The following is a 20527-nucleotide window of genomic DNA, read 5'->3' on the forward strand; positions in this document are numbered from 1 at the left end:
TAGCAATAGCCTAGTTGGCACGCACACACACACACACACACACACACACACACACACACACACACACACACACACACACACACACACACACACACACACACACACACACACACACACACACACACACACACACACACACACACACACACACACACGATGCTTAAAAATATATGGACACAATCCATTCTGTAAAGGTCACAGTCAGATCCAGGGAGGGCAAAGATGCACAACAGCATGATGACTGAGGGAGTCAGTTTGGATATCAGTCAAGCTCCTGTCAAGACAAGAGACTTGACTCACTATAAAACAGATTCAATGCATTTGAGATCAGACCACAGTGTGAGGCTGCTACTTAACCCACTTTCAACATGGGACCCTATTTTGGGCAGGTCATTGTAGGTGAACATTTTCAAAATATTTCAAAAATGCTGACCTACTCGCTCACAACATGACTATTTAACCACTTAAAACCCCAAATACTTGATTGACCGGAGTCCCAAGCATCTATACTCGGCCCGTTGCAACACAATGCGTTGGTATTAGATATTGTTAATATAGATTTTTGACAAATGTTCGGCCCAGAATAGGGACGCTAGGGTTCAAGCGGGTAGGTGTTTTATCCATGTGTTGTACAATGTGAAATGGCCATGATCTCCTATTCAAGCACTTGGATGCTTCAGAATACATAACAGGGACTTCAAGGTGGACAAACATTTACTGATCACACCCATGTGGGAATATATAGAATTCCTTCAAACTCTCCTGTGCCATTCCCATTTCTACTGATGCAAGCGGAAACACACACACACACACACACACACACACACACACACACACACACACACACACACACACACACACACACACACACACACACACACACACACACACACACACACACACACACACACACACAGACACACACACGTGACATACTCCCCTGCACTCCTCCCAGAGCATGACAGTGTCATGTTAATGATTAACCATGTGGTTGAGGGACGAGGCAAGACTTCAGTAGGACAGAAAGCCGTGGCAGCAGCCATTTTAGAGGCAGAACAGTCTCCTCTCTGGTGCAGGTGAACAGAGAACTAAATAGTGGCCGTGTTATTTTGTGCATGTCAATGTCCCATTCCATTTGTCCTCAAGATTTGTCCTTCAGTCTCTAAGAGCTATTGCTAGGGACAATGTTTGTTGTTCTATGTATGGCAGTGGAAAAACCGAAGTGTTATGTTTTGTAGTTGAATGAGTTAGATTATTAACTGGGTGGATGTACTTCTGCCATGGTGACTCTGAGTGTAGAGGACTCAAATGACCGCAGTAAGAGTGAGACTACACTATTAACATCTGTCATCCAAAGGCTACCAGAGGACAAGAAGACAGACGCGGCAGAATTCTTCATCAGCAGGTAAACATGCCCTCTGTGTACTTGAGCACCCATGATTATTATGTATGTATTATGTGTGGGCCTGTCAGCTGACGTTGTGTACAAGGTTCTTCACGCCTCTCCCTCTCTCCTCCTCGCTTCACTTTTGGATGCAGGACCAACAACCTCATCCTGAGTCTGTTGCTGTTGGTGGGATGCTACTCTGCTATTCTGATTCCAGCATATTACCCTTCGGATAAGCTGACAGCCACCGATGGCCACCAAGAGCCCAAAGATCTGGTATGAACGCACAAGTGTTTGTTTACATAATCGTCAAATCGCAATTATTTGAGATAATCGTATTTATTTTGAATAATCGTTTAAAAAAAGCAGAAATAGCAGATCTACAAGTTTTTTATTTTATGCATTTTTGCGTTTTTGATTCTTGCGTTTTGATGCTTTTGTGTGACGCTAGTATGATCAAGTCGGGCATTCATTTACGAAAAAACACAAACAGTTAAAATATGGAGACAGGAGGTTTCTGCCCGACAGTAATGATATGCTAAGTGGTCCAGAGCTTAAAAGTTCTGAGAACCACTGTTCTAACCCATTCTTTATCTCCCCCTCTCTCTAGGTCTTCCTAAACCAGTCAGCCTCCCTGCTATCAGCGCCCTGTCAGCCTAGATGGAGCGTGGACCACCTCAAAGCCCTGTCCTGTTCCGCAGGTCTCACGGACATCCCCGTGTTCGTGGAGCCGGGGGAGAACTCGGCGTCCTCCTGGGACCTGTCCCCTCCCTTGGGACTTCGGGGCAGTGAGGAGCATCTGGCCACGGCGCTCTCCTCTCTCCCCCAGCCGGGGCTGCCCCCCTCCCTGGGGGGGAGAGAGGGCAGTTGCAGGCGCTGTGTGGTGGTGGGCAGTGGAGGCGTGCTTCACGGCAGTCGTCTTGGCTCGCACATTGACCAGTACGACATCATCATCAGGTTGGTACGCGTTATGGTCAGACAATAAGGACAATGAAAGATGGACATCTTATATGGATGTTATGTTGATGCCTTGTTAAGAGACTAGATATCGCCTGGGATTTAATGTGACACGTCGCGATGCGGTGTCCGCTTTTAGATCTGCAATTTATGCTAACTTTAGGGGAAATAATTGTGAATTTTCTGGAATTTATTTTATGTACTAGAGGTTAGGAGTTCGGGTGCAATGTGGCCCTCACACCATTACAATAGTAGAACAATAGTCCCCACTCTTTGGAGTGTTTTGGTCACTGTATATTTGCACATCCATGAAATTTGTCCTCTGCATTTACCCATCCTATAACTACTAGGAGCAGTGAGTGCGATTCTACGGTGCTCGGGGAGCAATTAGGGATTAAGAGTCTTGCTCAGGGACACACATCGACACATTGCTGGCCTGGCCTGGCATCGAACCTGGGACAACCAGAGGCTCTGGCTTCGTAGGCGGGCTCACTAACCACTCAGCACGTCGCACGGCCGATCTGACCGATATATGGAGATCTCTGTATCTGTCATTCCATGTCCCTTTCATGCCCATAAATGGAGATCCCTGTTGTCATCATATATGGACATGTGATAGTGAGAGCTTGTAGATCTGCCACTTTTGAATTTGAAGCCTGAAAAGTAACAGTTTTGGACATATGAGGTTTCCACCCGATAGAGACCATATACTGTAAAGCTAAAATCTAAAATGACACAGATGCTTATCCGGATTTAATGGGTTAAGCTGAGAAACACACTTGCAACTGTTGCTGCCCGTCACTGTCCCTGCATTTCATCACCCTCTCCTCCACCCCCCTCCTCCACCCCCTCCTCCACCCATCCTGTATGCTCTGATTCTAGATTTCCCTTAACATGTAACCTAGTGCACCTGTTCTGGGGGGCGAACATTCCGCGAAAATAGCAGGATCTACAAGCTCACAGAGTTTATTTTCGGCAAAGAGATTTGGTGTAAAGGTAAGAAAAAAAAGGCGCTGACCAAGTATAGAGCCCTGGGGGACCCCAGTCAACCAAGTATATAGGGTTGATGTGGTTAAAGGACAATAACGTTACATGCCATTGTCCGTTGTCAACATCAGGCACATAGTTTACATACACCTCCACAGTCCTTTCCAAAATTGTTTTATCTTTAGGTATTGTGTTTTTGTTTACATTTTGGCCTTATATTCAATAAAACGATACAAAGTGTACTTGAACATTTTTGTCAATGTTAGCTGTAACTGTTTATTGATTGATAATTTACATTGATGTATGAATTTGAATGTATTGGATTAGAACAATACAGTCATCTTAAAATAAATAAATACCATAGTGACTGAAAAGGGTGACTTTAAAGCCCCCCCCCCCCCCGCCTCCCCACACACAGTTTCAACATGAATGGCAGTGAATGATGTTTAAATATGTAGGCAGAGGACTACAAAAGTAAACACTAGTGGCTAATGGCTTGCAGGAGAGATTCTGTAGGGGCATTAATATACAAAAAAAAAACACAAAAAGTTAGAATATGGACATAAGAGATTTCTGCCCGACAGCAACGATATGGTATGCTGCCACTCACTCTTAATGAATGTACGGTATGTGGGCAGCTGTCTGACCAAACTTTACCTCATGTTCTTTATCTTCTCCAGGCTGAACAACGCTCCTGTACTGGGCTTTGAGAGAGACGCTGGCTCCAAGACCACCATTCGTCTGGTTTACCCAGAGGGAGCCCCCCACCCCGCTGGGGATTACACCAACACCGTCATGGTCGCTCTGGTGGTCTTCAAGAGCCTGGATCTGGACTGGCTCACCTCTGTCGTCACCAAACAACCTCTGGTGGGCGAGAGAGAAACAAAACAACCACCTCTAAATCACATACAGAATTTTGAGAAACGGTACAAATCCATATTATGTCACATTCACAGACTTCTTACTCCAGGGGTCAAAAGGGGGTCCTCAGAGTGTGATTGGATGTTTTACACTAACCACTTAAACCCTTGCTTCCCTATTCTGAGGGGAACATCAGCTGAAAATAGCCAATCTACAAGCTCACAACGCCTCGCAGCACGGCTATTTTCAGCAAATATGTTTGGTGTAGAGGGAAAAACGAGAAGTCAAGTTTACCAAGTACTGACGGTTTAAATGGTTAAATGTCTGAAAATACACATTAATATGAATCCAACATACACTGATGATAATGCTGTCAAACAAGTACAACAATGTAGTGAGAGTGTCCCTGCTTCATCTCTATCTCAGCCAAGGGGTCCTTGGGCTGGAAAACGTTGTAGACCCCGGTCTTACTCAGTTGTGTGTCTCCTGTCGATGCTGTGTAGACCTTCTGGTCCAAGCTGTGGTTCTGGAGGGAGGTTGTGGAGGACATTCCCCTGAGGCCGGAGAACTTCAGGATTCTCCACCCGGAAATCGTCCACAGGACGGGACAGGCCCTAAAGGGCTATGCTCACAACCAGGGGAAGGTCAGTGGTTGTTTTCAGGCGAATGAAGCTGAGGCGATGTACAGTATGTTGTGTTTTAGGTGTGCCTAGCACGTAGACACCAGCATGGGTTATATCAAAAAAATATATGACTATTTAAAGCTACATGTTTTATTATGCATCGTCTCCCTCTGCCAACAGCGAGAGGTGTTGGCAGAGGGAGACAGACTTAAGTACAATAAACATGGCGTTGCGCTTAGTCTTGTGAGCCAGACTGTTGCCTCCCACAATTTTTGAATGTGTCCGTCATACAGTCTGGAGCACGGAAGCTCTGAAAATGACCAGAGGATAAAGCGGATGTGACGCCTCCTTCCCGCTTCTGTTTCGTCTTTACCAAATTTGTCTTATAAATCAAAATAAGTTCCAGACTCTATATAGCATTCGGAGATTTTGGAATAGTTGTCTGGCTACGCGAGTCTAAGTGTCCATGGACTAAAGAACAATTCAGTGTGGATTTTCAGTCCCGTTCTAATCATATTTGAACAGCCTAGGGCCGCCAAATTTGAATCCGTTAGGCGTAAAAAGCGCCACCTTTATTTTGCCTACAAATTTCCTGACTTCCTGTGGATATAAACATTGAAATTATTTGAATAACAGTTCTCTTCCGCCTATCTCTGTGTATTATCTTTTTTTCTCCTTTGCTTCAATGTAGCTTATATTTGGTTACTAATACCAACACGCTGTAGCATTAGTCCTATTGGTAGCCGCATATCCTCTCCTGCCTGGATGAAGAGTCTGTTGGATATGCATAGATATGTCTTTTATCCTCCCATATAGATGGTGCCCACGCTAGGTGCCAGTGCTGTGGTGATGGCCTTGCAGTTGTGTGACCAGGTGAGCTTGGCAGGGTTTGGCTACGACATGCAGCACCCAGAAGCCAGGCTTCACTACTATGAGACCATTCGCATGGCAGCCATGAAGGTTCAGGTAACACAAGGCCACTAACTAGCTCAACTCAGACTGTGGGATATGGGGTAATAATGATAAGACCTTGCATAACTTCAAGTTCATAATTCCAGGCATAACCCCTCATAATAAGCACAGAGCTTCCTCGATTCTTCCTTTTCTTGTCAATACACAGGTTGTCCATGATATCAGTGCTGAGAAGCTCTTCTTGAGGGATCTGGTGGCTGCAGGAGCCGTGTCTGACCTCACAGGGGCGCTGTGAGGGAGCAATGTACTGTAGAGACTTTTTTTGGACAACGTTGTTATGGCCAATTACGCAGACGATGTGTCCCGATTTGTAAGGCTTTCAAAATGTTCAAAAATACAAAATCTCACAATCAGCGGCTTTGTAGTTAAGAGTGTCCGCCCTGAGACTGGGAGGTCGGGGTTCAATCCCCGGCCGAGTCACACCAAAGACAAAAAATCTAATACCTCCCTGCTTGGCACTCAGCATCAAGGGTTAGACTGGGGTTACAATAAGTCCCTGCAACATACTAGTGTATGTTGCAGGGAGAGAGGCTGCTGACCTATGGGCACATGGCTTGGTTACGATTGGTTCCCATGGCTGCTTTCTTTTTACTTTACAAGCTCACACAGGGCTGTGATGCGCTATGAGCTTGTAGATCTGCTATTTTTGAAAATGTGTGTGTATCTTTTTTTTTTATTTACTTCGCTTATACTTCCTTGATTTTTCCTACAATTCTCAATATGCAGGTCACACAATGTCAGTGCTGAGAAGCTCTTCTGTAGTGGCTGCAGGAGTAGTGTCTGACCTCACAGGGGTGCTGTGAGGAAGTCAAGTACTGACTGTAGAGACAATTCATCACTGAAATCTACAATAACACATTCCCTGTGTGAGTGTGTAAATGAGAAGACCCACAGAGCTCCATCTGGAAGCGGCCTGACAGTTCACATGCCTGGATTCTGCCCTAAGGGTTATGAATGAGCCATCGAGATGTCACAATGAGAAGGCAGATTAGCGATGCGACGCAGCTTGTTAGCTTGAAGATTTGTTCTTTCTGGCAAGCGCCACCATTGTGCGATGGAATAGAAATGAACCACGCTCAACCTGCCGTCCCTGTTTTGGTAGTCTCTCAGGCCAGGCCACTCTCTCACAATCTTCAAATGCTACAGAGACTCAAAACTCTATCCCTTAACGTTGTCATTTCAGTTCATGAAAATACAATTTAAAATATCGTCACGGTCGTGTTTTTTCGTAAATTAACGCCCTACTTGATCACACTACAGCGTCACACAAAAGCAACAAAAGTAGCAGATCCTCAAGCTCGTCGATCTGCTAATTTTGCTATTTTTGAATTTGAATCCTGAAAAGTAACAGTTTTGCACATATGAGGTTTCCACCCAACAGAGACGATATATTTAAAATATATTTTCGAATTTCAATTTCATCAAAGCCGCAAGCTAGATAGGCCTTGACCAATTGGGTTTCCAGTAGCACTTATTTACGCGACTGTAAAGGCTAAACGGAAATGCGGGGAGACGGGACATCCACTTTATTATATATATATAGAGCCTGTTACGCGGAAGCATTTGAACATTGTGTGAGTCAACAAGTCTTGTCTCGAGGGACTACTATTTTAGCCAAGTCACTCCAGGCGGAAAAACTGTGGAAATAGCCAACCTAAAAGCTCACTATGCGTCGCGATGCGACGCATAGTGAGCTTATGTAGTCTATTTTGGCCACACGACACCGTCATGACGAAGTATAAAACAGGGCTTAAGTGGTTAAGCTTTAGACTTCCTCCTCTGTGTTCACTGAACAGCTCGTTGCCTCACCAGCTGTTCACTCAATTAGTTATCACATGGCTGAATAATTAGTCCCTCAGAATTAAACACTATGTGCACAAGCATCTCGCAGTGATGACCATGTAAATAATTAATCATAGATGAATGTAACTGTACTGTATCCATTTTCTGTTTATAACAGTTCAAAAGACAAGTGGCTTATTACATTTTTTGTCAAACATGCAGTATATATGACAATATTTGAAATAAATAAAGGGTGCTGTACCGTAGCAAATTCTGTCATCAACACGGAACTGACATATCACAGAAGAAAAGAAAATCTACATGTAGCTGCAATATACAGTGGGTGACCATTGACTTTGTCGTTTTTTTTCATTCTTCTCATGCGTTTCATGCAGGGCATGTATGATTTCCACTCTGTGCCACTAGGGGCAGCAGCGGTCTACTGCCTACAGCCCACAGCAGACAGCAAGAATATATTTGTTACTAGTTACTGTATATCCTCTCCAAACTGTACATACATTACTTTACACTTTTGTATTATGTTTTGACACTTGCTTTGGAAAATGTAAACGTATGTTTTATCATGCCAATAGCTCATTTGAATAGCAAAATTGTTTGTTTTGGGGTTTTTAGGCACTGTTTTTCCTAGAAAGACAGAGAAAGATCCTGTATGTTGCTTACAGTACAAGATGTGACATTTATATTAAGCAAAATATTAAGCAAATAAAGTTAGATAGCATGATGCTGCGCTTAACATTAGTTTAATTTTAACGTCTTAATTGATCAAACGAGACGGGAAAATAAACGTATTTTTTTCTCTTGCCAATAGATTGGGTTTTCTGTTCAGCGTCGGGCAGTCAGGAACGCATCTCTGTCATTTTAGAAATGTTCAGACACACATTGGTTTCTGTCTGTCTGTCTCAAAAGTCTGTGGAGAGAGAGAGAGAGACAGACAGACAGACGTCTTATATGTTTTTTTTTTCTCGCATCAATTGTTGTGTAGTAATATTCCAACATTTTCCTCTATAAATGAAACAGCCCAGCTAGTGTAGCGGTTAAAACTAATGTCCGGTGATTTTTCGACCCGTGTTCGAATCCCACGCGATGAGCATACAAATTATTCATTCTCGTCTATTAGTTTGTATTGGCCAGTGCGTTATATATATATAATGTATGTATAATGGATTAATATTCATAAAACCAACAGACAGACTTTTATTTTAAAACATAGCAGATCTACAAGCTCGCAAAGCATCATGGTGCAACACTTTGTGAGCTTGTAGATCGGCTATTTCCACTACTACTTTATGGGACACTGCTCTCTCTCTCTCTCTCTCTCTCTCTCTCTTTAGTTTGATGAACATTGAACCTTATAATAACATCACTCCGTTCGCGACTGCATACAGAACGTGTGTCGGCTCTGATGTTTATTAGACAGCATGGACCTCCGCTCAGGTCCTGGAATCCAGAGCCTTATGTCAAGACTTGGCTGCGAGCACATCGCACGGCAGAAAGCACAAAAACCAAAGTGGCACAGCCTGTCATGTCAGATAACCCCGAGCCACTTTGGCAGTTTTTATAAGACAGGGGTTATTGGCGTCTTTTTGGTTTGTTTTATTTTATTTCCTCGTTTATAATTATTTCCTCCTCAATATTGTTTAAGAATTAATGTGCTATCCATGACATGCTGTCACCAGTTTACCAGTTCACTGTCTGTTATTTAATGATGATCGAATATTGGCTAAATGTTTACAATTTCTTCTGTCCAAACAATGAAAAGCACTTAGAAAAGGCAAGTGAGTCTCTCTTTAATTAAGCATGATGAGCCATGTGTTTTCCACAAAACAATTGAATATCATTGAATATAATGGCACCCTTGTCATACTACTATGTTATTATAGCTTTCAGTTGGCCACCACAGGCACAGACAGTGCGTTTTAGCGCGGCGGAGTGGTTGCGTGCGGGGGGTCGGGGGGCTTTCGTGGGAGGGGGGGACGGGTGGATCAGAGCTTAACCCTAAAACCGAAATAAAGTAACAAAAAAAACTCCAATCCGCTCAAGAACCGCGCTCCCCCACTTCCAAAATTAGCACTAGCCTACAACACTGGCCCAGTCTCTTGCCAAACCGGTTATGTTAATGTATGCAGCCTATTCCAAATAAGCCAAGTGAGGAACTCTGCTATCAGGTTCCCCCTCCCCCCTACAGTACCTCTGTAGGCCTATCTCTTCTATCAAAGTATTTGTTCAGATACAAATTCAGAGCGGCCAATTTTGATATTTTTAATGCGCCTACATGAAGTTAGAGGGATGGGCAGAAATGGTGTAGGGTGTAGGCTATTTTCAACTGTTAATGGGTTTTTCTTTCTTCACAAATGAATTCTACTTTGTTGTACAACAGTGTCCCATAAAAGCTCACAAAGTGTTGCATCATGATTTGAATTCCGACTGAAAACGCCACCCTTGCGTCTCCGTGTGTACAACCAAATACGCATCTTTCCTGCACCGATGACGCTTGGGGCTTTTACAGCGCTGCTCCTACACTACCACGCACCGTCAGCAACAAGTGGACATGGAGTAAATGTACTTAGTTACTTTCCGCTTAGTTACTTTCACGTGCATATAAATGAGCCACGCGGTTTTATAAGAATGAAAACAAACGCCTTGCTGTTGGCCATGGATCACATGACGGTCGTCTGTTACGGTCATGGATGAACTCAAAATGTTACTTGAGTTCAATCAAAGTAAAAGTACAAAAGTATTGGCAAATATACTTAAAGTACTGAAATATTTGAAAATAGCTGATCTACAAGCTCACAATGCGTCGCAATGCGTTGTGAGCTTGTAGATCGGCCATTTTCAAATAGACTATGTGAAATAGGGCAAATAATGTATGTTTTATAATGTAATGATTTATATCTGCAAAGTAACTAGTAACTAAAGCGTTCAAATAATGGTAGTGGAGTAAAAGTACAATATTTTCCTCTGAGATGTAGTGGAGTAGAAGTAAAAGTAAAAATAGCAGATCAGCATGCTTATAGCGTGGGATTCGAACCCGGGTCGTAAAATCACGCGACATTAGTTTTAACCGCTACACTAACAAGACTATTTTGTTTACAGAGGAAAGAGGAACAATGATACTATACAGAAATTGATGTGAGAAAAAAAAACATATAAGACGTCTGTCTGTCTGTCTCTCTCTCTCTCTCTCTCTCCACGGACTTTTGAGACAGACAGACAGACAGACAGACAGACAGACAGACAGACAGACAGAAACCAATGTGTGTCTGAACATTTCTAAAATGACAGAGATGCGTTCCTGACTGCCCGACGCTGAACAGAAAACCCAATTTAAACGCTCTAAGCACACGTAATTATTGCTAGTTATTATTATTATTATTATTAATATAAGACATCTATCTGTCTGTCTGTCTGTCTGTCTGTCTGTCTGTCTGTCTGTCTGTCTGTCTGTCTGTCTGTATGTATGTCTGTCTGTCTGTCTCTCTGTCACAAAAAAAGTGACTCCAAAGCGGCACCTTGTGGTAGTATTTGGAACTTAAATTTACTGCAAAGCGGGTGAGGCAAATGAGTGAAGTGATTCTCTTATGAAAAGCGACAAAGTCAATGGTCACCCACTGTATTGGTAATTGTAGCAGGATTCAATCATTTCAAAATGATGTTTGGGAAATACAGCAATATCACTTGATTCTTAAGTAGCCTCAGTCTCTAATATTGTCATTAAATAGTAAGCATAATTTAATAATGATTATATTACAATAAACAAAAACAGATGACACTATATGAATATACAATTATACTTCAAACAATAGCACAATGTGCATAACGGCGTTTTAAAAAAGTGCTAGACAAGGGGCGGTTCAAGGATTAATAATGTACCTGCACGAATGCTGCTCGAATCCACCGCACTGCATCGGCTTTGGCCAAACGTCTACACTAGTGGTTCTCAACCTGTGGGTCCCCACATGTTTTTTGTTTTGTTATTATTTATTTCATTGGGGGGGGGGTCCCCAGATGACAGTGAAGTGACAATTTAAGGACTTTTAAGACCTTTTTAAAACCTCAACATAATAAACTATACCATAAAAACTGGTCAAACATTGGCCAAATTGTCAAATAATATAACAGAGAGGCAAAACATTTGAAAATAGCCGATATACAAGCTCTGAGATCTGCTATTATCTGTGGAACCGAGTCAAGCTAAATCTAATGCCTCAACTCCTGCATTCCAAGTGCTTGTCAGGGTGGGGGGAGGGTCCCCAGTTCAAACATGATTATTTTGGGGGGTCACGGTCCAAAAAGGTTGAGAACCACTGGTCTACACGAGCACAATTGGCCGTGTTCGGGGAAGGGAAGCCAGGTAAGGCGGGGGTGACTGATCTCTGTCACTGCACATACTGTACTCCGACAGGCTGATGCAGCGCCTCTCAGCGGGGAATGGAGGATGGGAGGCGCCACGTCCTCCCGGTTGGGGTTCCTCACTGGCACTGAGCCAGTAGGGTGCAGCACAGAAATGTGAGTCGAGGGAGGGAGGGTTAACTGCCTTAACAACTAACATTGGGAGAAATGAAAAAAAGGGGTAAAAAATGATTGGCTGCTCTAAATTAAAAACAGAAAAGAAGAATAAATAAATCAAAGTGCTAGACAAAAACATAATCAGTGGTTTCGGTCAAGTCCTATTTACTGTGGATTTATGAGGAGCATAAATATATGTGCATCATTAAAATGCAGTTCACAACATTAAGGCATTTCCACACAAAGGGACGGCACGAAAACCAAATCGTTTCCTTGGCACAAAATGTAATATTTGCTTGGCAATGCAAATGATGCATGAGCAATGTGTTTGGGAGGGGTGTCTACCACGGAGGAATGGTGCACGAGCCAACAGTTCTGGGAGTGTGTCTGCAGCACTGGTTCTCAATGTTGGGTTCGGGTACCACCAGGGGTCCAAATGGGCCGCTACAGGTCTGTAACTCGGAGAGTTATATAAGCGCTGAGTATTTCACAGTGTAGCTCGGGGTTCCAGTATCGTCTAGTTCAGCGGTTCTCAGCCGTTTTAATTTCAAGGACATCCAGTTTGATCTGCATTAGCCCACAGACTGCCATTTCATATGGCATTTATCACTCTGGGACCCCTTTCCACACTGTAAAATCCTCAGTGTTAATCTAACTTACAAATGGAACCTGTAAAAGAGTGCAGTCTCAGGCCCTGTCCACGCTAGCATGGATATTTTGCAAAAACGCACATTTGGGGCCTCTCATCCACACACAAACGGCATTTTCGGTCAACTGAGATAACTGAGAAAACAGGTTAAAAGGTTTTTTTTTGGGGGGGGGGGTGTAACCGTGTAACCATGTTGATACAGCTTTGTTTTAGTTTTTTTTGTATCACAGAGTGTATACAAATGGAACCAAATGGGGGGAGTCCACAGCCAAATAAATCTCAATTTGCGGGTCCTTGACATGGAAAAAGGTTTGAGAACCACTGTTGTCTACAGCAGAGGATTGCGTGACGGCTCCCACAGCTTGCTGGCCAGTTGTTTGCAGTGCTGGAGGATGCACTCGGTGGGAATGACGCCCAGGTGGACGGTCAACAGCTCATAGCACTTCACTACCTCCCCCTGGTGGCTCTTACTGTAGTACCGCAGCAGCTTCCTGCAGCAGGACACAACCAGGTCTTTAGAAAAGCCTCATTAAAGCTCGATTTATACGCAGTCGAGCGCCTGTGTCATGCAACGTTGCTGTCGGGCAGAAACCTCTCATCTGCACATATAATTAGTAGCGGATCCACAAGCTCGAAATGCGGCGCGAAGCGCCGCGTTTTGAGCTTGTAGATCTGCTACTTTTGATGTTTTGGAATTGGAATCCAGTAACAGTTTAGGACATACAGTATGAGGTTTCCACCCGACAGAGACAATATGCTGAAATGACACTTCACAATGTGGCGCAGCGCATCGTGAGCTTGCGCCATGCAACAAAGTAAAAATCAATAGTTATTCTTTGTCTTATGATGATGAAGTATACAGTACATTAGGCTTAAAATGGGTGTAAAAAGGTGATATTTGTATGTTTAAAGTGTTAAATAGCTCTATAGTCCGTTAGCGATCATTGCTATAGTGTTTGTTCAGTAACAGGGTTCTCCCCATCTCTTTAGAAAGCAGAAAATGCCACATTGGATACCGATTTGACCCAATCATTAAAGAGAACTCATGCAGGATACAGGATACACAAGTGAAAGAGATGGCGGTGATGAAACACAGAAATGAGCAGACAAAATTGGAATGATCTTTGTGGGGTTCTCTCTCCTTATTGGATGAAATTGGTATCCTGACCTGAAACATATTTTGTGTTTACTACAGAGCTGGAGAGGTGGGGGAGCCCAAAACACTCGATAGCAAAGATTGAAATATAGAGCTTGAACTTTTTAACAAACGTTTTTTTTAAGTATATCGCTTACATCAACCTTTAAGTGATGTTCTCTTTGACTAATGATTGACTAATGATTAATGACATCTAGTCCAGACATTGGGAATCCCATATTAAACAGTCCTGCAGGTTACCTGTAATAGTCCCAGGCAAGCATTCCTATGGGGGCGGAGTCATCAGGCAGGATGGGCAGGTCCACAGCCTCCAGTTTATAACCCTGATTGGTCAGATCACGCAAGGGATAATCAATGGGGAATAGGGTCATTATTGAGAAACAAACCCTAACAGGGTGATTAGAGACCCCAACACGATATTAAAAAATAACAGACCACTGAATTCAGGGATTGACCATTCAGAATGAAGCATTCAACCAAGGGAAAGTATTGGGAAAGCATCTGTCATAATTGTTTTTGCTATATCCATAGCAACATACCTTTTTCAGAAAACTCTTACGATTTAGAACAGTGGTGGTTCTCAAAAATAGCAGACATACAAGCTCAAGCACGTCACTTTGTGCCTCACTTGTATATCTACTTTTTTGAACATTTTTGTACATTTTTTAAAGTGTTTGAAAGAAATGTTTATGTTGAATCATTTTGAATTTCTTAACACAAATCCTCTTCTGGGGGTTCCTTGGCACGGAAAAGTTTGAGCACTACTGAGAAATGTGTAGAATGCAGAATCGGAGTCCAAAATTGTGGCTGGCAGGTGTAAACCATGTAAACCATGTCCAAAACTGTTACTTTTCAGGATGCGACGCCTTGTGAGCTTGTAGATCGGCTATTTTCCCAACTTTAGCTTGACACTCTTGTATGACGTTAAGTGACGAAAAATATATGTGAAGATAAAAGGTTTCTGCTCGACAGCGACAAAATACCATTCCAGGGCATTTACATTGAGCCCTATTTGATTAAAGCTACAATCAAAGCCAACACTTTTGTACTTTTACTCAAGTAACATTTTGAACACCGGCCTTTTACTTGTAAACGGAGAGTATTTTTATATTTTGGTATTGCTACTTTTACTTAAGTAAAACATCTGAGTACATCTTCCACCACTGCTTACCGTTTCATTTTCAAACCAGAGGAAGTGGCAGAAGTAGAAGTCCCCGTCTCGCAGCGTGACGGTAGAGTAGCCCTTCTGGAGATAGCGGCGGGTGGTTCTGACCAGATCCCACACCTTCACCACACACACACACACACACACACACACACACACACACAGTGTCATTACATCTGGAAAGAAACCATCACAACAATCCACTGAAAATGTACAGCATACCGTTGACATTAAAACTTGCATTCATGGGGCGCTCAGGTGACGCAGGGGTAAGGCATCTGCCCACCACCGCGGAGGTTGTGGGTTCGAATCCACCGTGGGTGCATTCAGCTTTGTCAAGCGTCTATTATACGAATACAATTGGCCAGAGGGAAGCCGGACGGGGAGGGAGGGTGTCTCTACATGTATTCCTACGGGCTGGGGGGCGGCACCTGTCAGCTGGGAGTGTTGGGCGGGAGGAGTAGGACCAAGGCTCTATGTCCTCCTGGTGGGGGCTCCTCACTGGCAGGTGAGTCAGTAGGATAGAACAGCATTGACAACGCACTGTTCCATTCTGGTCAAACAGTCATGGTCCTGATATTGTGTATATTGGCTCACTGGAAACACTCTGCTACACCAGTGGGTCTAAAATTGGGGTCCAGGTACCCTCATGGTTCCTAGAGGGGGTTCCAAATGGCCCATTTTGGGTCCATTTGGTTCCAATTGTACACTCTCAGAGTTATGGGAGTCGTGGAAATAAAAACATCTGAGCACCACTGTGCTACACTAAATGGAACAAAGCCTTCATTAGTATCATTGGTAACACCTGTGAAGGAAGTGATAATATGGCCTATTGGGGAGAAGGGGTAAAAAAATCTGGCGTTCATAGATGGTCTGACCTTGCTTTTGATGAAGTGTGCCAGCGGGCCCTTGCCCAGCTCGGACGTGGTGCGGTCCGTGACGTTGATGGACGGGGCGATCATCTGACCGGTGGATCGGTCCACACAGATGAAATGGATGAGGCCCGGGAAGTCCTCCAGGTACGTGAGAGGGACCCGGGTCAAGAACAATACACTCTGGATGTTATAACTTAACCCATTAAGACCTGAGGCCCATTCTACAAACGCCGTTCTAAATGTTTTCGCGCCAAGGACCACCAAAATGATATGAATTTTTTTTTGTGCGAAATGTTTCAAAATGTCTTCAAACTTTCAAGATTTTTCAGATATAGCAGATGCACAAGCAACCTTTTAATTCCAAGGACTCCTGACCCCGTAACTCTGAGGGTGTACAAAATGGAATCCATTCGCACACTCTCAGAGTTCCAGACCTGGAAGGGTCCATTTTGAATCCCCTTCAAGGAACCATGAGGGTCCCTGGACCCCACTTTGAGAACCGTCGTTTTAAACAACCAAATCAATTTAAAGGTCTAATGCACAGGATCGCATAGGGTCCAGGGATGCCCAGGGGTCCTTGAGGGGGGTACAAGGGGGTCCCCAGATATTGATGTTAGGAACAAAATACACCCTTAAGGCTCTGTAACTCCAAGAGCATACAAATGGAGTTAAATGAACACAGAGGGTTTTAGAGTGTAGATTGGGACCCCAGACATACAAATGATAGCCTAATGCAGTGGTTCTCAAAGCGGGGTCTGGGGACCCCCAGGGGTACTTGGCAAGGTTCCAGGGGGTCTGGATTTAAATAAAACATATCGAAAATGTTTGGAAAAGTTTGAATCATTTCGAATTTTTTTTAGCACAAATAACCCTAACCCTTTTCTGGGCGTCCCTGGCCCAAACATTTTCAAATGGGGGTCCACGACAAGAACATGTTTGAGAAACACTGGCCTAATGCATATCAAACTGGGTCACCTTGACATTAAAAAGGTTGAGAATCACTGGTCTAATAAATAAAACAGCTGCCTTCATCTCTGCCCACGTCATGCATGTTTTTTGTGTGTGTGTGTTTTTTTTTTTGCATGCAGCGTTTGTCAAACTCCCTAAATAATGCAGCTCTTGCTGAAGAGCACTGGGAGGAGAAGGAAATATTAAAAGGAATATAAGATGATATGTCTTGTGTGAATGTGAACTCTAAAGCTAGATCTGGACGTATATTTGCTAAGTAAAGTGATCAGCCCCTGACATGATGGTACCCAAAGGAGCATGAGATTATGAGAGGATATGAAACCATGGTGATGTTCCTCTTGCTCTTCACCAAAAGAAAGTCTTTCCAGTCCAACAGCTTCTCCCTGAGAGAGAGACAGAGAAATACTGTATACAGTGTTATCTAAAACCAGGATCCTGTGAAACAAATGCACATACGGCTGCATGAAAATTCAAGGTGTCAATGTCAGTCAACACAGTAGGGTTTCATATTTGTCCCCAAAATGAGACATTTTCTATCCTAAAGGAAAAAAGCCACTATGCTCCCTGGAAATTGACCCGTTTTCAGTTGCGACTGAGTCATGACACGAATATTGAAGGCATGACATCAATATTGGTTTCTCCTTAAAAAAAAACCTTAGTGATCCAGATAGATAATTACACATACAACCAGGTCCTATTTGGCTCCTCACTGGACATGCCTGAACCATTTCTTAAGGTGTTAGTAGAGACATGGAGGACGTGGACAGCCATCAGACTTTTGCTTTTCAGAGTCCAGTGTACTGGAAGCATATCGTCTCTGTCGGGTGGAAACCAAAGTCCAAAACTGTTACTTTACAGGATTCTAATTCAAAAAGAGTGTACCGTCCGCTCGGACACATAGCAGACCCTGACGTCTACATGGATGCACGTAGTTTGTTTGGCGATTATAAATAGGGCTTATTCTTAAACCCTATATACTTTGTTGACCGGAGTCTCCCAGGGGTCTATATTACGCCCCCTCTTTTTCTCCTTCTACACCAAATCTCTTCAGATTTCCACCGAAAGTCTTCCCCAGAATAAGGACGCTATAGGTTCAAGTCGCTAACTGAGAAATGCTTCTTATAGGATTGTTCTCCCCTCCTCAGATCATTTTACTTCATCCGCTTCTTGGCATCTGTTTGAGGTGCCGCAGAGCCGCCGCTGACAACACCAAAGTCTTGTGACCGTCTAATGGTAAAATGTGTCTGTAGTGTGGGTGACGGCTGATTTGAGCGTTCACACATGCCAGGTGTGACTGCTTAAATCAGCCATCACCCACACCACAATGACATGTCTGCATATAAGAACGGCGCAGGGGGCCTAAAGTACTGGCGAGCTAGCCAGATGTATGGAGGATCGAGATGACTGGCTGCATTTCACGCCGGTTCGCCCGTTTCCCCAAAATATCGCACTTTGGGTACGTTCGTTCAACAAACGATCCACAACCTTTCCATTTTGCCATAACTTCAATGTCTTCATTGTATACGTTTTAAGAAAGTAAACTGTAGGCCGAAATGCTCTAAATGCATATTTTTTTTTCCTGGTTTCTCGTTTCTCGAGTCAGTCAGGATTTCCTTCTGTTTGCTTTAAATTAAAATCATACTGTATCACTTTTTCAATTAAACAAGTTATTTTTTTTATATAATCTGCCATTGGTATATTTTTCACAATAAGAATTCCACGTGTTTCCAATGTGTTTTTTGACAACTTCGCTAAACACTATTAAACACTATTTTCCATTTCCCAAATGTCTGCCCCTGCACTCGCACCAAAATGACATACAGTAGGCACCAGACATGTATTTATGGAGTTTATAGTTAATAAATACTGTTTCTGACAATTTGTTGTTGCAAAATGTCACAAAATGTTCTCAGGCAGTAGGACCCTGCAGCATGCCTTTTCGGGCGGTACGTCAGTATAGACAAACAGAGTAATGACAACAGAGCTACAAGGGATGCTGCCAAAAAGGCTACTAAAATTAATGTTACACAGTATGACTAGCATAGTGTATTTTATCCAGCAAAACAGGTGTCTAATTTAGTTGTTTGCCTCTGCTTTGTTATTTTATCACTAGACCATATCCGGTGAAGTGTGCAGGCGAAAGTAGTTGCAAAAGTAGGTCGTGGGGTTATTGAGCGTCCTGTCGTGCGTCCCCCCTGCGCGTCCCGTCGCTAAATTGATTGACATATTAGCCTATTGTACTTCATTGACCAGGATCCCTCAAGGCGCTATACTAGATACGCTCGGATTGCCAACCTACAAGCTCAGAACACGTCGCATTGAGAAGCATTGTGAGCTTGTAGATCGGCAATTTTTTGCCAAATGTTTGCCCTCGAGTAGTGGTTCTCAACCTTGTCTGGATCAGGGCCCTCTTGAAAATCTTGAAAGCATTCGCGGCCTATCGGCTGCCGTGTTAAGTGGTCAGGGGTCTGATACGCACTGCACCATAGACTGAGCTCGCTCCTGCAGGCCGGGGGACAGGCGCTGCATGGTGTCCGTCCCTGCATGGTTCTCAGTGAGAAAGCACTGTCTGTACACCCCACACAGCTGGGTCTTCATGTTGACGCAACTCGGAATCAACCTAACACACACACACACACACACACACACACACACACACACACACACACAGAGAAAACCATTTCAAAGATACACTCAGGAACCACTTAACCACTTAAACCCCCATATGGTTGAGCAGAATAAGGATGCTGGTGGTTAAGCCCTATTTTCAAATATTTTCAAGCATGTTCTAAATTATTTAGAAAATAGCAGATCTACAAGCCCACAATGCGTCGTGATTTTCTGCGGGGGGAAGAAACCCCACAAAAAAACTTTTACCTGTGACATGCCCCCATTTGGGATTCCTAGGGTTAAAGTGGTTAACAACGTGGTTTTAACATACTGTTCAACCGTGCTGAAGAGAACATAGCTGACACTTCTTCTTAGATTTTTGATTACATGAAAGGGCTCCTGCCAGGATGATTGATGTCAAGAGTTGAGACCATCTAGTATTAACTGGTCCAAGGTTATTGATTTCACCTAGCAGGGTCTTTCTCGCTCCCAGACACAAAATCGTGATTTAATTTAATTCTCATTCTCTTTTATGTATCATTTTATTTGTAGTTCTGTAGACCATGTATGCTTGTGCTTTTATTCTTACATATTTATGTATGTATCTCTCTCTCTCTCGCTCTCTTTATGTTTGATATTTTCCCAGTGTTATATTCCTATGTGCCTTGCAAAATGTATCACAAAAAAAGGAATATGAACCATTGTGGCCAAAAGAGGGCAGTGTTAGACTTACTCTCTGTTAAAGCCTGGTCCTCCTCTGGTGAATGCACGGTTCTTGAACTCAGTCCATGCATTCTGGAGCTGAGTCGACTAAAAGGAAGGGAGAAAAAAAACGTGTAAGTTTTTCTTTTTAGTTCCGTTTGATTTTCTTGTTTTAAATTTCAGTTTAGTTTTAATTAGTTTTTAATTAATTCAGTTTTAAAGTAGTTTTAATCGTTAAGTCTGTTTTTCTTTTTAAAGGCTTAGTTCACTTTGTATTAGTTTTAAAAGTTCTATTTTTTATT

General features: G+C 43.1%; 2 protein-coding genes across 3 annotated transcripts in view; one reads left to right on the forward strand and one right to left on the reverse strand.

The window, feature by feature from the left end:
* Nucleotides 1–1280: 1280 nt before the first annotated feature.
* st3gal7 (ST3 beta-galactoside alpha-2,3-sialyltransferase 7) lies at nucleotides 1281–6022 on the forward strand (the record flags this gene model as incomplete). The annotated part of the gene is made up of 7 exons (XM_084075988.1): nucleotides 1281–1405; nucleotides 1540–1663; nucleotides 1998–2344; nucleotides 4012–4198; nucleotides 4696–4836; nucleotides 5632–5781; nucleotides 5936–6022. The coding sequence occupies 7 exons, from the start codon at nucleotides 1281–1283 to the stop codon at nucleotides 6020–6022; spliced, it is 1161 nt and encodes a 386-aa protein (XP_083932114.1).
* Nucleotides 6023–7719: 1697 nt separating this feature from the next.
* hps1 (HPS1 biogenesis of lysosomal organelles complex 3 subunit 1) overlaps nucleotides 7720–20527 on the reverse strand; it is a 33475-nt gene continuing 20667 nt past the window's right edge. For both annotated transcript variants that reach the window (XM_084076824.1, XM_084076825.1), the window contains exons 13-19: nucleotides 20257–20333; nucleotides 19393–19533; nucleotides 17231–17296; nucleotides 15948–16092; nucleotides 15076–15189; nucleotides 14145–14227; nucleotides 7720–13239 (exon numbers count right to left, since the gene is read on the reverse strand). In XM_084076824.1, the coding sequence (XP_083932950.1) occupies nucleotides 13077–13239; nucleotides 14145–14227; nucleotides 15076–15189; nucleotides 15948–16092; nucleotides 17231–17296; nucleotides 19393–19533; nucleotides 20257–20333 (789 nt within the window). In that variant the 3' untranslated portion in view covers nucleotides 7720–13076. The remainder of the gene's footprint in view (nucleotides 13240–14144; nucleotides 14228–15075; nucleotides 15190–15947; nucleotides 16093–17230; nucleotides 17297–19392; nucleotides 19534–20256; nucleotides 20334–20527) is intronic.

Source organism: Gymnoscopelus microlampas (assembly GCF_963454915.1).
Source record: "Gymnoscopelus microlampas genome assembly, chromosome: 13".
Classification (NCBI taxonomy): Eukaryota; Metazoa; Chordata; class Actinopteri; order Myctophiformes; family Myctophidae; genus Gymnoscopelus; species Gymnoscopelus microlampas.